The sequence below is a fragment of the Dendrobates tinctorius genome, unplaced genomic scaffold (assembly GCF_039654945.1).
Source record: "Dendrobates tinctorius isolate UK_male_01 unplaced genomic scaffold, ASM3965494v1 ptg000120l, whole genome shotgun sequence".
Lineage (NCBI taxonomy): Eukaryota > Metazoa > Chordata > Amphibia > Anura > Dendrobatidae > Dendrobates > Dendrobates tinctorius.
This window is the reverse complement of record NW_027361788.1, coordinates 42169220-42182774: the sequence shown is the minus strand read 5'-3', so window position 1 is coordinate 42182774 and position 13555 is coordinate 42169220. Positions and strand designations below refer to the sequence as shown.

The window sequence follows — 13555 nt, the reverse complement described above, 5'->3', positions numbered from 1 at the left end:
AGCTGGGCCAGAAGTTGGGGTGTAAGTAGTTATTATTAGTTATAATTCTGTATATATGTATTATATGTGTGTGAGAAGAGAATGAGCGGCTGAACCAGTGTCATACTGATTATTTTCTGGCTAATATTCTTGTTTTGTTTCAATTGCTATTGTCATGTTTTTCATTTTCATAATAAAAGATCTACAGGATTTAACTTGGGGTCAGTAAATGTCTTGCCCCTCTACTTGCCCAAAAATATTCCCAATGTGCCATTACAGGTCGGTTTGTGGGTGGATTTGTGCCAGTTACTTCAGAATGATTAGTGAATTGAACAAACACCCTGAGGATATGTCTACTTTAAATTCTAAGTAGCATTTTAGAAAAAAAGTACACGAAAGGTAACTTACCAATATTGTGCATGTTTCATTGGAAATTCTCATTAAAATGTTTCCAAAATATCAAACATTTACTTTGATATTATGTAACAGGACTATGCTCCAAAAACTCCAATAAAACAACCTTCACCCTGTGCTGGGTAAATACACTGGAATCAGCCATTTCATTTTCTCTTTAATGATCATTGGTCGGCCAGACATTACGGGAAATGTGAGGCATATTGGGACACTGTTTGTTTGCAGTCAGGTTGAGGATACATAAGCTCTGCATAGATCAGTGGATGGGAGACAGAAAACAACCATGAAAGGGCTATCACAATATATACTGTGCGTTATCAGCGGACTCTTCATCTTGTCTTATCCGAAATGTGAAGCAGAAGCCTCATGTCCAGGTAAGAAAAACAGCTATATCTTCTGTAGATGCAGTATATTCATGTACATTGCAAGAGATATGATATATAAAGATAGAGAGGGATATAATTTACGTAAATGTGAGATAGATACTAGATAAATAGTTGGGTAGACAAATACAGTGCTGTGCAAATTAATTGGGACAAAGCATTTTTTTAAGTAAACTGGTAAGTTGGTTACCAGTCAGTGATTCAAACCAGTTTTAACTGCTTTGAACAGGCTCTCACACCTGTTCAAAGCAGTTAAAACTGGTTTGAATCACTGACTGGTAACCAACTTACGATTTTACTTAAAAAAATGCTTTGTCCCAATTAATTTGCACAGCACTGTATGTTATAAATATGAGCCAAAAAAAATAAAACGTGCATAAAATATCTTAAAACACGTCACATGAATATAATGATCTGATAAGACTTTTCTGATATTAAACTTAATAATAATAATTAGTAAATATATTATCTTTTCTGTGAATTCATATCAAGTCTAGCGCCTCCCCGTATTCCCTCTTACTTCTTTTCTGTGGATATGCCATGTCTGACATGCCCCTATGCCCATACAGTCATGGCCAAAAGTATTGACACCCCTGCAATTCTGTCAGATAATACTCAGTTTCTTCCTGAAAATGATTGCAAACACAAATTCTTTGGTATTATTATCTTCATTTAATTTGTCTTAAATGAAAAAACACAAAAAGAATTGTCCTAAAGCCAAATTGGATATAATTCCACACCAAACATAACAAAGAGGGTGGACAAAAGTATTGGCACTGTTCGAAAAATCATGTGATGCTTCTCTAATTTGTGTAATTAACAGCACCTATAACTTACCTGTGGCACCTAACAGGTGTTGGCAATAACTAAATCACACTTGCAGCCAGTTGACATGGACTAAAGCTGACTCAACCTCTGTCCTGTGTCCTTGTGTGTACCACATTGAGCATGGAGAAAAGAAAGAAGACCAAAGAACTGTCTGAGGACTTGAGAAACCAAATTGTGAGGAAGCATGAGCAATCTCAAGGCTACAAGTCCATCTCCAAAGACCTGAATGTTCCTGTGTCTACCGTGCGCAGTGTCATCAAGAAGTTTAAAGCCCATGGCACTGTGGCTAACCTCCCTAGATGTGGCCGGAAAAGAAAAATTGACAAGAGATTTCAACGCAAGATTGTGCGGATGTTGGATAAAGAACCTCCACTAACATCCAAACAAGTTCAAGCTGCCCTGCAGTCCGAGGGTACAACGGTGTCAACCCGTACTATCCGTCGGCATCTGAATGAAAAGGGACTGTATGGTAGGAGACCCAGGAAGACTCCACTTCTTACCCCGAGAAATAAAAAAGCCAGGCTGGAGTTTGCCAAAACTTACCTGAAAAAGCCTAAAACATTTTGGAAGAATGTTCTCTGGTCAGATGAGACAAAAGTAGAGCTTTTAGGGCAAAAGCATCAACATAGAGTTTACAGGAGAAAAAAGAGGCATTCAAAGAAAAGTACACGGTCCCTACAGTCAAACATGGTGGAGGTTCCCTGATGTTTTGGGGTTGCTTTGCTGCCTCTGGCACTGGACTGCTTGACCGTGTGCATGGCATTATGAAGTCAGAAGACTACCAACAAATTTTGCAGCATAATTTAGAGCCCAGTGTGAGAAAGCTGGGTCTACCTCAGAGGTCATGGGTCTTCCAGCAGGACAATAACTCAAAACACACTTCAAAAAGCACTAGAAAATGGTTTGAGAGAAAGCACTGGAGACTTCTAAGGTGGCCAGCAATGAGTCCAGACCTGAATCCCATAGAACACCTGTGGAGAGATCTAAAAATGGCAGTTTGGAGAAGGCACCCTTCAAATATCTGGGACCTGGAGTAGTTTGCCAAAGAAGAATGGTCTAAAATTCCAGCAGAGCATTGTAAGAAACTCATTGATGGTTACCGGAAGCGGTTGGTCGCAGTTATTTTGGCTAAAGGTTGTGCAATCAAGTATTAGACTGAGGGTGCCAATACTTTTGTCCAGCCCATTTTTGGAGTTTTGTGTGAAATGATCAATGTTTTGCTTTTTGCTTCATTCTCTTTTGTGTTTTTTCCATTTAAGACAAATTAAATGAAATAATAATACCAAAGAATTTGTGTTTGCAATCATTTTCAGGAAGAAACTGAATATTATCTGACAGAATTGCAGGGGTGTCAATACTTTCGGCCATGACTGTATATGACATTTATGGCATATCCACAGGACAGAAGTAAAAGTGAATGGAGAGAGTTCCTTTGGTTATGCCATAAATGTCCAAGATGAGAATGATCTCCTCTCTCTTTAGAAGTGAAGATTGTAGAAGTTGGGGATTCCAAGCAGCTAACTGTTCTGCAAGGATGTCCTGGATCTCCGGGCATTCCGGGTCCACCCGGACCACAGGGACCTGTTGGAATGAAAGGTATTCTGATCCAGTAGAGGAACGCTTATAAACTAGGGGTGCTTGCCTTTCTAAGTTTTCTAGACATTTTCCATATATTTGCAATACAGAATCCTATGGTCCTCTAAGTTTGGATCAATAGAACCACAATGGGTCTGTGCTATAAAATGCAGCCATGATTCAGCCGGAGAACTGCATTTTACATGTTGTATTATAAGTGGGGAATCAGTAACCTTTTTTTATGGATTCTTTTTATTTAGGATTTCCAGGGCTTCCTGGATCACCAGGCATGGTGGGAATGAGAGGTATTAAAAAAAAGAAAGAAAGAAGAGACAATTGGTTTAGCTTTGTTTTTATAGGTCTAATGATTTTTGTTTTACATTAAGGTGACACAGGGGCTCCTGGTCCACAAGGGATGCCCGGACCCCCAGGAAGACAAGGTATAAAAAATGTATCTCAGTTTGTGTACAATACTACCTCCAAATATAGTGAATACTCTGATCTCATGAACTTGAGCAATGCCTGACAGTTATTACATCTCTTTGTATAGCACAGCTAATCAGCAGTATCTATCAAAGTCTTTATAAAAGTAGAGGCAGGGAATGCAGCAGCCATTTTATGGTGAATCTGGGTAGTGAAAAGACGTCAGAGCTCACAGTGTAGCCATAAACACAGAAGCCACAAAAGCCTAAAGAAACTGTACAAATAGTGAAAATTAATGTATGAGGAAAAGAGAATAAAGATTTATATATCATATATACTCGAGTATAAGCCGACACGAGTATAAGCTGAGGCACCTAATTTTACCACAAAAAAACTGGGAAACCTTATTGACTCGAGTATAAGCCGGGTATGCATTGTCCCCTCATCTCTATCCTGGCATGCATGGCTCCTTATCCCCATCCTGGTCTGCATGGCCCCCCTTATCTTCATCCAGATCTGCATGGCTCCTCATCCCCATCCTTGTCTGCATGGCTTCTCATCCCTTTCCTGGTATGCATGGCCCCCTCATCCCTTGCCTGGTCTGCATGGCTCCTCATCCCTATCCTTGTCTGCATGGCCTCCTCTTCCCTATCCTGGTCTGCATGGCCTTCTCATCCCTATTCTGGTATGCATGGCCTCCTCATCCTTATCCTTGTATGCATGCCTCCTCATCCTTATCCTTGTATGCATGGCTCTTCATCCCTATCCTTGTATGCATGGCCTCCTCATCCCTATCCTTGTATGCATGGCTCCTCATCCCTATCCTGGTATGCATGGCCTCCTCATACCTATCCTGGTAGGCATAGCTTCTCATCCGTATCCTGGAAGGCATAGCTCCTCATCCCTATCCTGGTATGCATAGCTCCTCATCCCTATCCTTGTATGCATGCCTCCTCATCCCTATCCTTGTATGCATGGCCTCCTCATCTCTATCCTTGTATGCATGGCTCCTCATCCCTATCCTGGTATGCATGGCTTCTCCTGGTATGCATGGCTCCTCATCCCTATCCTGGTATGCATGGCCTCCTCATACCTATCCTGGTATGCATAGCTTCTCATCCCTATCCTTGTATGCATGGCTCTTCATCCCTATCCTTGTATGCATTTCTCTTCATCCCCATCCTGATCTGCATGACTCCTCATCCTCACCCTGGTAGGCATGGCTCCTCATCCCTATCCTGGTCTGCATGGCTCCTCATCCCTATCATGGTATTCATGGCTACTCATCCCTATCCTGGTATGCATGACTCCTCATCTCATCCCTCATCCCCATCCTTGCATGCATGGTCATCTCATTCCTACTCTTGTATGTATGGCCACTTCAACCTCATTCTTGTATGCATGGCCCCTTCATCCCTATCCTTATATGCAGGGCCATCTCATCCCTATCCTGGTATGCATGGCTCATCATCCCAATCATGGTAGGCATGGTTCCTCATCCTCACCCTGGTAGGCATGGCTCCTCATCCCTATCCTAGTATGCATGGCTCCTCATCCCTATCCTTGTATGCATGGCCCCCATCAAAAAACATAAAAAATAAAATAAGCCATCCTACTTATCGTCCCTACACTCCATCGCAGCATCTTGTTCTGGGGCCAGCAGCTGATTTATACTTGTAAGCAGCTCATGCCAGTGACGTCATGCACTGCTTGCAAGACGAGGACAGCTGCCTGAATACTCACTGGTCGGAGCTTTGTGCGTGGAGGGCAGTGAGTATTCATTTCTCTTTAGCATCGGGCACAGGCTTGAGCCGCAGCAGCCGGCTCCTGCCTCCTGTGACCCGCTGCTCCGCCGCTGCCGCTCCCCCTCCATCCTCTGGGACCCTCACTCGAGTATAAACTGAGGGGGGCGTTTTCAGCACAAAAGAATGTGCTAAAAAATTCGGCTTATATTAGAGTAAATGCGGTAATAGGCAGAGAGTCACTGTGTTAGTGGTCACCTTCCAATAACACATGGCCGTATATATTGAGGTCACTTGGACTTGATTAAGGCCGGTTTCACATTAGCGCTTTTTCAGCGCACGCACGGCCGGGGGTAGCTCCGCCCCCGAGCCGGCTCTCTGCCCGGCGTGCCCGCCCCTTGCTTGTAGCGCCGCCTACTAGCGGACAGCGGCGCCTGCGATCGGCGCACCCTATCTTTAGCATAGGGTGCGCAGATCGTGCGCAGGCCGTGCGCTAGTTGCGCTTTGACCTGCGCTGCGCACTTTTGACGGTGCGCCGTGCGCGCCAAAATCAAACTTTTCGGATTTTGGCGCGCACGGCGCACCGTCAAAAGTGCGCAGCGCAGGTCAAAGCGCAACTAGCGCACGGCCTGCGCACGATCTGCGCACCCTATGCTAAAGATAGGGTGCGCCGATCGCAGGCGCCGCTGTGCGCTAGGAGGCGGCGCTACAAGGAAGGGGCGGGCACGCCGGGCAGAGAGCCGGCTCGGGGGCGGAGCTACCCCCGGCCGTGCATGCGCTGAAAAAGCGCTAATGTGAAACCGGCCTAAGACTGACTTCGCATTGAATTGCGTGAAAGGGGTTGGATACAGTCGTAAGAGAAAGCAGAGTACTATTTACATCTTTTCACAGCATTTGGAGGCTTTGGATAATTTCGATTCATGGTGAATTGATTTGCTGCTAAGGATAATTGAATTTCCTGGCAAAATTTGTTAAATTTGGATTTCAAAAGATTTGCTGCTCTAGTGGCCATCTATCACAAAGAGGAGGAGGATCCTTTCCTTGGCCTCTTCAATGCAGTTGGATAAGTTTCCTAGATGAATATACTGTTCTACCTAAATATATACATAAATGTCCGGTCTTTACTTTAAAATGTCCTGTTACTTCCTCTTGTGGTCGGGCATTCCAGAGTTTGACTGCTCTTACTGTAAAGAACCTTTTGCTATATTAATAATGGAAGGTCCTTTTCTTCATATCTCATGATTGAGGAGTGTCTTTAGATATAGATCTAGGACAAGTTTATTTTGCAAAGCAAAATTATTAGTTTCCTTCATTACAAGGTTAAGATAAAGGAGTTATCCAGACTTATGTTATTGATGACCTATCCTTATATCAGATCTGTAGGGTACTGACACTCAGCACTCCCACCGGTCATCGGTATCAGAAGGTCGGACTACCTCTTAAAGTTCTGTGATTTTTATAGTCTGGTATAGTCTGTCTGTGCATTGTGTAATACTTGTTTTTCTTTTCTTTTTGAACAGGAGATAATGGAATACCTGGGACACCAGGTGAAACAGGTAAAGATGCTGGTTCTCAAGTACATAAGGTACTGGTGGAGGGAAATGTCAGAATACTTAAAGGGGTCTTCCCACAATCAAAGTTAATTTTAAGGTTGATTTTAATCAATACATATTGGAATAACAATAAGTTCCACAATTGGATGTGTTTAAAAAGGATGTTCCAGTGTTGAGATGATAATATAAATGTGTCCCTGCTGTGTACTGTGTAATGGCCGTGTCTGATCATACAGAAGCATGGTCTGATCATACCACAGCTCCTGAGCAGGGGAGCAAGAAAAGCAGAGTATACAGACAGGACAGCATGGGATGACAGCTGATTCTTTCTGTGAGATACAGCATTTCCCTGCCTGTTTTTAAAAAGTGTTTTACTTCAAAGGAAGAATTATATGCGATGCCGTGCTGTCCTGTCTGTATACTCTTTTGCTTCCTCCCCTGCCCAGGAGCTGTGGTATGATCAGACCATGTTTCTTTATGGTCACATACTGCCATTACACAGTACACAACAGGGGCACATTTATAAGATTACTCGGCACAGGAACATTTTATTTAAAATACATTAAATTGTGGACGTTATTTTTATTCCAAAATCTATTGATTAAAATGAACTTTGTTCATGAGAAAACCTATTTAAGCATTTGAGAAATTTTTGTATGGTTAAGAAAAATATACCTCATCGTATGTGTTTTTGTTTTGTGTTAATAAAAGCAGGTATAACTGGGACATGTAAAAGTTTTATTTTACAGTTATATTCTAGATATCTATCATCTTTGCATCTCAGTGCCTGGCTGGGCGTATAAAGCTCATACATATTTATACTGCTGCCACTGAAGGAGGTGGGAATAATATAATCATAAATGTAACTAACTATGCCTAGTGGCAGCCATCAACAGGACATTGTGACATAGATGTGTGTGTTCGTAGGAACTTTTAACATAAAAAAATCATCCATAATTTAGTTTTCATGAGGATCCTCCTTATAAAATATGGCATGGAGGAAAATGAAGTCTATCTATCATTAACACACGATTTCACACTTTCTCCAGGTGAAAAAGGAGACAAGGGCGGCTCTTGTCCGAAGGAATTTACTGGTAAGCACCTCATACTGATGGCCTCAGTTCCCAGGAAAGGGCAGATTTACTGAGGCAAATGTGGCAGAATTATGGTTGGTTCTATTGTACAGTAGGGTATTATATTATTGCCAGGATTGGTTGCTATGGGCAATAAAGAATGTTTTCATTTTCAATATTAATAAATCTGCTCGATTAACTCAAGGTATTAAACTTCTACAGAATTGCCGTATTGGTACACCACTTAGTGCCAGGGTAGCAGCAAGACCACAGAGGGAGCGTTGCCCATTAGTGCAGCAGAGACAATGGCAGCGCAATGATGGTTTTCCTGACAACCGGACCCCGAGCAGGTCTATTTTTCAGATCCAATAAGTTAGTCAAAAGTGCAGTTCCCAGGAGGAGAAGGGCTGTATGGCTGACGTAGACCAATTGGGTAGATGCAGGATGGGTGAGGATGGAAAAGAAGGAATTCAGAGAGAGATGCCAAACAGCAGAGTGAAAATGCTAAGTGGGCTACTGAGGAGTCCATGTTGGGTCAAAGAGCTGGATTTAGGCCTGAGAAGCCCCATAAGGCAATGTTCATTTAGGTTATTTTTTTGGCATTCAAAACCTCTGAGGTTTTCAAAAGAAAATCACTTAAAGGCAGGGGCGTACATAGAAATCATGGGGCCCCATAGCAAAAGTTCTAATTGGGCCCCCCCAAAAAAAGAAAAATTAATATTCGGCAGGGTCAAGGAAGAGCATAGCTCCCAACTTTTCATAAAATATGATACCAACAAAAGTCCACCCACACAGTGAATTCCTCCACACTATCTTCCACATGCATGGTATGAGTACTCTACTGTACTCCCCTCAAACCCCACAGCAAAGTATGATAACTCCAATAGTTTATGATGCCCCAGTCGTGACCCCCCACATAGCCCACCATTCAGCATAATGGTCCCAACATTGCCTTTCATACAGTATAGTGGGCCCCATATAGTTCTCCATGTAATATAATGGGCCCCACATTGTCTTCCATACAGTATTATGATCCCCACATAATCCTCTGTACAGTATAATTGGTCCCATATAGCCTTCCATACAGAATAATGGGCCTCACATTTTCTTCTATTCAGTATAATGAGCCCCACATAATCCTCTATACAGTATAATTGGCCCCACATAGCCTTCCATACAGTATAATGGGCCCCACATTGTATTCTGTACAGTATAATGAGCCCCACATAATCCTCTATGCAGTATAATTGGTTCCACATTGCCTTTTGACATGCCCACCAGGGCCGTAGGATACTCAGAACTGGGTCGGACAGTTCTTTGGGGAAGTCATGGGGCCGTGACCTGACTCCATGGCCCTGGCTGTGCCTTAAAATGGGGAATATGTATATGGGATTTAACGTAACGCCACCTGTGGTGTTCGGCAACAGATGGCTGACGCTGCTAAAGGAGACCGCTGGGGCTGATGGTGACACAGCTGGGATGGTTCTGCTTCCCACAGGTGGAGCAGGGTCCCAGGGCTACCAGTTCTGTTTATGTCAGGTTTTGTGTACCTTGTGGTGCAGGACTTAGGGCGCAAGAGATCACTGGAGGACACAAGGACTGTAGTTTTCTTTTCCTTTACTTGATGGTTGATAGTACAGACTGGGGCACTGGTAACAGATCATGATGGAGAGCAGGGCAGCCTGGAAGCAATTTTAGATACACCTAGCCAGGTAATAATAATAATAATCTTTATTTATATAGCGCCAACATATTCCGCAGCACTTTACAGTTTAACAGTTTCAAAACACAAGTCATAATTAACAACTTTAACAATACAATAATTAAAGCAAAATAAGACGACCCTGCTCGTCAGAGCTTACAATCTACAATGAGGTGGGGGAGATACAAAGTACAGGTGTGTATTTACAATGGTGTATTTACAATAATGGTCCAGCCATCTTGAGGGAGTGAGGGATGGATGGAGATAGTGAATGGGCTACTCATGCACTTACACATAGAATGATTTTGATTAGTGAACATGATAGGCCGCTCTGAACAAATGTGCTTTGAGGAAGAGCCTAAAACTATGCAAATTGTGGATAGTCCTAATTTCTTGGGGTAGAGCATTCCAGAGGATTGGCGCAGTGCGGGAGAAGTCTTGGAGTCGGGAGTGGGAGGTACGGATTAGTGCAGAGGTTAGTCGAAAGTCGTTTGCAGAGCGCAGCGGTCGGTTAGGCAGATAGACAGAAATGAGGGAGGAGATGTAGGGGGGTGCTGCACTGTGGAGAGCTTTGTGGGTGAGAACAAGTACTTTGAATTGGATCCTATAATGAATGGGCAGCCAGTGTAAGGACTGGCGAAGAGCGGACGAGTCCGAGTACCGATTAGCCAGATAGATGACCCTGGCTGCTGCATTAAGTATGGACTGGAGAGGGGATAGTCGAGTAACGGGGAGGCCAATTAATAGAGCGTTGCAGTAATCCAGACGGGAGTGGATCAATGCTACAGTGAGGGTTTTTGTTGTTTCCATGGTGAGAAAAGGGCGGATTCTAGAGATATTCTTTAGGTGTAAGCAGCAAGAGCGGGCAAGAGATTGTATATGAGATGTGAAGGAGAGATTGGTGTCAAATATAACACCCAGACAGCGCGCCTGCTGCCGGAGTGTTATTATAGTGCCATCAAGTAATAGAACAAAATGACGGCACATCTAGAACTAGTCTGAATAGGTGCATACCAAAAGGCAACTTACATATTAAATTAGAAAATGGTAGCACACCAAATATGAAATATGTGAAATACGAATAGCAAAATGGCTTTAGTAATATATTTCATAATGGCTTTTGTAAGGCATATCAAATATGAAATAAGTGAAATATGAATAGCATAATGGCTTTTGTAATCTTGAAAAACATATGAGATACTTAGCACAAAATTTGGCCAAAAGATGTGAGCCCATTCACCAACGACAAGGTGATCTCAGATTGAATGGGTCCCTATACTGACTGCCTGGTGTGAACTGACCTCTGGCTAGTAACATGATAAAGCCTGTATATATCGGACGATAGGAACCAAACATGTGACTGAATGCGATTAAAATCACCACTTGATGAAGGGCGGAGTGCTCAGTCAGAAAACTAGTATACAAGTAATAGAACAAACTGACGGCACATCTAGAACTAGTCTGAGTAGGTGCATACCAAAAGGCAACTTACATATTAAATTAGAAAATGGTAGCCTACCAAATATGAAATATGTGAAATACGAATAGCAAAATGGCTTTAGTAATATATTTCATAATGGCTTTTGTAAGGCATATCAAATATGAAATAAGTGAACTATGAATAGCATAATGGCTTTTGTAATCTTGAAAAACATATGAGATACTTAGCACAAAATTTGGCCAAAAGATGTGAGCCCATTCACCAACGACAAGGTGATCTCAGATTGAATGGGTCCCTATACTGACTGCCAAGATTACAAAAGCCATTATGCTATTCATATTTCACTTATTTCATATTTGATATGCCTTACAAAAGCCATTATGAAATATATTACTAAAGCCATTTTGCTATTCGTATTTCACATATTTCATATTTGGTGTGCTACCATTTTCGAATTTAATATTATAGTGCCATCCACGGAGAGGGAAATGTCAGATTTAGGGAGGTTAGTAGACGGCGGGAGCAGAAGAAGTTCAGTTTAGTACGGAGCCCTTCCTTCTGCGCTGTCCTACCTTGTTCCTCTCTGCCTAACAGCTCACTCTCCTGCTGCTAACTGTCTCACTCTGCTTTTAAAAACAAACCGTTGCCCGCATGACAGCCAGCTTGAGCCTATCACAGGTGCCACTCTTTTGTGTCGGTTTGAGGCTCTGGTATGCTGACGTGCTGCCAGGTATTTGATTGGGCCAGGAGTCATGAAGTCCCCTGCCCTCTGGATTTAGCTGCCGGGACTTCTGTACTCGTGCAACCACGGACTCCGGTATCCGGTTCCTAGCGCTCAGCTCTGGGGTGAGTTTAAGCACAGCTCCACTCCCCAGGTTCTGCTCGACTTCTCTACTACTGACAACTGGAAAGGGGACCCCTCCTTGCTTCCAGGCATGACATTACTCCCTGTGAGGGAGGCCATGCCACTGTGGCAACCGGACACCTGGGGTGCTACATTCCCCCACTAGTGAAATTCAGTACTCCCGGACTGAGGAAATATAAACATATTAACAAGTGTACAATCTTAACTATTTACAAGATTTCAAAAATAAATAATTACAAAAATCAAAGCTAAAAAATATTCCTGGTGACAATTAGTCAATGCGTCATTGTCCATTGTTCATTCTTGAGCCAGGTTGGTAACTATATACAAGTACTGTCCTGGTCACAACGAGTCCAGTCACCCAATCGTCCATTAAATCAAGTAAAATAGGATTGCTCAAAAGTCCTTACAGAGTCTCTGTAGGCTCATATAGTTGACTGTTATGATTAGGTAACCGAGAAGGATAGCAGGTGAATAGGCTAGGTAACCAGATAACCAGAGAGGTTGGTAGCTTAGCGGATTGCAGACCCCTAAACTGACGATACAACTAGAATTAGCCGTGTGACGTACCTACGATGCCCTAGACGCCAAAGAATTAACTAAGCCTAAAGAGAGAAATGAGAAAGCTAAACTGCCCCGGAGTAGAACCCCAAAGGAATAGATAGCCCCCGAAAATATATTGTTGATGAGACGAGATGAGGCACAAAACACAGGCAGAAAATAGAGTAAGCAAATGATGGGGCCCCAAACTGTCTAGATAGAACAGGAAAGAAAAGGATACTGTCTGCAATCACGCAAAAACCCAACACGTCTGATATGCAAAAATACTGAGGCAACACGACCTCTTCCCCACTAAATCAGAACTCTGGTGTGAACTGGACTCAAAACAAAGATACTGATATAACAGGGGATTAGAGATACAGAAAAGACTGACACAAGCTGTGGCATATGAAACAGAGTCCAGCACAGGTCCCAACAGGGAACACCAGCAGGGCAAAAATCAGAGAAAAGCAAAAATGAATCAAAATGCAAAAAAGTTTTAAGCAGAGAAATTACTTATCTGAAAGATGCAGGACAGAGCAGGAGGCAAGCAGACTTCCAAAATGCTCAGGAAGCAAACCAAATCAACGGTAACAACTGAGGGAAGGTTGCTTACTTAAATCTCTCCAGTCTGTAACACCTGACCTCAATCATCATCCTTAGGTGATTGACTTCTGTCAGCCAGACCAGCTCCATTATCAGCAGCAACCACCCGAGGGAGCTCACACTCAGAAGCCAGGTCAAAGGTGTTCACAACAGTTGATGGTTACGTACTTACATTACATATCTTATTTACACGATCTACTTACATGCCGAACCCTATGGGGATTTGACCTAGAGTTCTATGGGTAAACCTTCGTAGCACTGGTACTAGTGTAGTGCGCTCTTTATTGGCTGCGCTACGGGTGACTCTACGTAGCACGGGTATACCTGATGCTCTACGACCACTGATGCTCACCGTGGGCATGACAGATTTGCCGCTGGCAGGGGGTGGATTCTCTTCCTCCGCTGCTGGTGTGGCATCTGCTGCTTGAGCC

At 43.0% G+C, this 13555-nt stretch overlaps 1 protein-coding gene across 1 annotated transcript in view; it reads left to right on the top strand.

Moving 5' to 3' along the window:
* Positions 1–563: 563 nt before the first annotated feature.
* LOC141046674 (ficolin-1-A-like) overlaps positions 564–13555 on the top strand; it is a 35469-nt gene continuing 22477 nt past the window's right edge. Inside the window, exons 1-6 of the mRNA XM_073541250.1 lie at positions 564–767; positions 3087–3200; positions 3440–3484; positions 3566–3619; positions 6865–6900; positions 7947–7991. Of these exons, the coding sequence (XP_073397351.1) occupies positions 677–767; positions 3087–3200; positions 3440–3484; positions 3566–3619; positions 6865–6900; positions 7947–7991 (385 nt within the window). The 5' untranslated portion in view covers positions 564–676. The remainder of the gene's footprint in view (positions 768–3086; positions 3201–3439; positions 3485–3565; positions 3620–6864; positions 6901–7946; positions 7992–13555) is intronic.